This window comes from Sceloporus undulatus, chromosome 2 (assembly GCF_019175285.1).
Source record: "Sceloporus undulatus isolate JIND9_A2432 ecotype Alabama chromosome 2, SceUnd_v1.1, whole genome shotgun sequence".
Taxonomy (NCBI): domain Eukaryota; kingdom Metazoa; phylum Chordata; class Lepidosauria; order Squamata; family Phrynosomatidae; genus Sceloporus; species Sceloporus undulatus.
Genome location: NC_056523.1, coordinates 221,272,373 through 221,274,754, shown reverse-complemented (window position 1 = coordinate 221,274,754; position 2,382 = coordinate 221,272,373). Strand labels below are relative to the sequence as shown.

Below are 2,382 nucleotides of genomic sequence, written 5' to 3'. Positions count from 1 at the left end.
CGAATGAAGATATATATACACACACACACACACACACACACACACACACTTATATATACACACACACACAACTAATATATAATACTAAAACCTTTAACACTAACTAAAAAACTAAGCAGCAATTCACTAAAGCAAAAAGGCTCTGACCCTTCAATCCAGAAGAAACACTATATATATATATATATGTATGTATGTATGTATGTATGTATATGTATATATAACCGTTCTTGACAACCACAGAATCTATTTGAAATTAGCTTACTTGCTAATTAGCTTACTTGCTGTTCACCGCTATGATCTTTGGAATAGCGGTATATAAATAAAACAAATTATTATTATTATTAATATTCCTAGACATTTTCAACAACTTATTTGGGGTTAGATATTTATACATCACATATATATTTTCTTTTAAATTGCTACTTAATACATTTTATGTCTTTGGACCATATTTTTTCCCATATACCGATTTGCACATTACATTCTAAATTTTGTGCTCAGCTGATCTTATACTCTTGTGCAGATTCATCTTCCATCTCTATAGTTTCAAAGGGGATGTATAAACCTTTGAAATTAAGTGTTCATTATCCTTACACAGTTCTACATAAAAATCATTTTCTCCAGTCTCTGTGGCTAAATCTTTTGTTTGAATCTTTCCTTAAGCTGCAGATAAGTGAACCAATTAAAATGTTTATTTGTGTTCCTTTTTTGTCCTCCAGGAGTTCGCTGATCAGCACCCTGAGAAGGCAGCAGAGATTAAACTGACCATGGCACAGCTGAAAGTTGCTCAAGGTACTGTAGCCCAGTTGTATGTGGAAGGAAACCTTGTGTACAGTCAGCTGCAGTCTTATACTGTTTTGCATATTTCTGCCAAACACATTCTTAGTTTGTTTTTTGCTTTTGCTTTTTTCCTGCAAGAGAAAGGATTAGGTAAGAGCATGACTGTGACTTGGCCTATCATCTGGAGGGTAAAGGAACTATATGGGGCTTTAAAGTTTTAATATAGGATGACTGGAATTCTTATTCAGCCATCTTGGGCTTCTGCAGAACTGCTCACATTCGTCCAAGCACATTTTTGCAGCCATAAGTGTAAGGAATGTCTTTCTTTCTTTCTTTCTTTCTTTCTTTCTTTCTTTCTCTCTCTCTCTCTCTCTCTCTTTCTTTCTTTCTTGTAAATAAATGCTGATATTCTTGTGAAATTCGTTGCTGTAGAATTGAGGCACACATGCAAAACTTTTTTGAAGGTTTATTTGATCTTGTGTCTCTCTCCCTGTCTAAGAGAAAAAAGAAGTTCCTAGATGAGAGAACTGATATACTTGTACAAAACTAGTGAAAAATACTGATAAATACCCATTTTGTTCTCTTTCAAAGGCAGCGTCACCAAAGCATGCATGATCTTGAGGACTATAGAAGAGCTAAGGCATAAGCCAGGCATGGTGAGTGTCACTAAATCTAAATCTATGACACCTCTTGAGTCTTAAACCTTCTGTGGCTGCATCTGCACTGCAGAAATAATCCACCTTGATACCGCTTTACCTGCCATGGCTCAGTGCTATGAAATTCTAAGAACTGTAGTTTGTTGTGGTACCAATTCTCTCTCACAGAAAATGTCTTACAAAACTACAATTCCCAAAATTCCATAGCATTGAGCTGTGGCAGTTCAAGTGGTGTCAAACTACTTGCGATGACCTACGGGCTAATCAATTAATATTGATTGATTGAAGTGGTGTCAGACTGAATTATTTCTGCAGTGTAGATGCAGCCTGTGTCTTAAGCTTATTCTACACGAGGGGTAGGCAACCTTTTTGAGCTGGGGGCCGGGTTGCTGTCCTTCAGACAACTGGGGGGCCGAACTCAAAATGGCACCCAGAGCGGCGCGGAAGCTGCGGCAGGGGCGGCAATCAGCGGCAGGACCGGGCTGGGGCTGGTCCCAAGGCCTCGCCAGGCCGGATGCGGCCTGCAGGCCATAGGTTGCCAACCCCTGTTCTACACCATTATGACCCTATGACTAAATTAGAAATAGTTTAGTTAACATTTGTATTTGTTTAGGTGGCTTGTAAAGAAATGCTTCTTTGGATGTTTAGTCAGTTGTGTGATTGCTCATGCAACACCTTATGGATCAAATATCTGAGCTCTCTCATATTGGCATTTGCTAATGCTGAATAAATCTATAAGTCTAAGTTTTAAGGTGTATAAGTTGACAACAGGAAGAATCTGCTTCTCATAATCTTTTAGTGAATGTGAATATGGTCTAAAGCAATGGTATGAATAAGCAAAATTCTTCACCAAGAAAGCCCAAATATTCTGATCTTATATAAATTGTTTTAATTATCATTGTTTTAATGACTTTTATGATGTGTATAAATACTCCAGGCTCCTCTT

At 37.6% G+C, this 2,382-nt stretch overlaps 1 protein-coding gene across 1 annotated transcript in view; it reads left to right on the top strand.

Moving 5' to 3' along the window:
- The first annotated feature begins 706 nt into the window (after window positions 1–706).
- LOC121921362 (signal recognition particle subunit SRP72-like) overlaps window positions 707–2,382 on the top strand; it is a 4,313-nt gene continuing 2,637 nt past the window's right edge. The window contains exons 1-2 of the mRNA XM_042449324.1: window positions 707–792; window positions 1,372–1,436. Of these exons, the coding sequence (XP_042305258.1) occupies window positions 768–792; window positions 1,372–1,436 (90 nt within the window). The 5' untranslated portion in view covers window positions 707–767. The remainder of the gene's footprint in view (window positions 793–1,371; window positions 1,437–2,382) is intronic.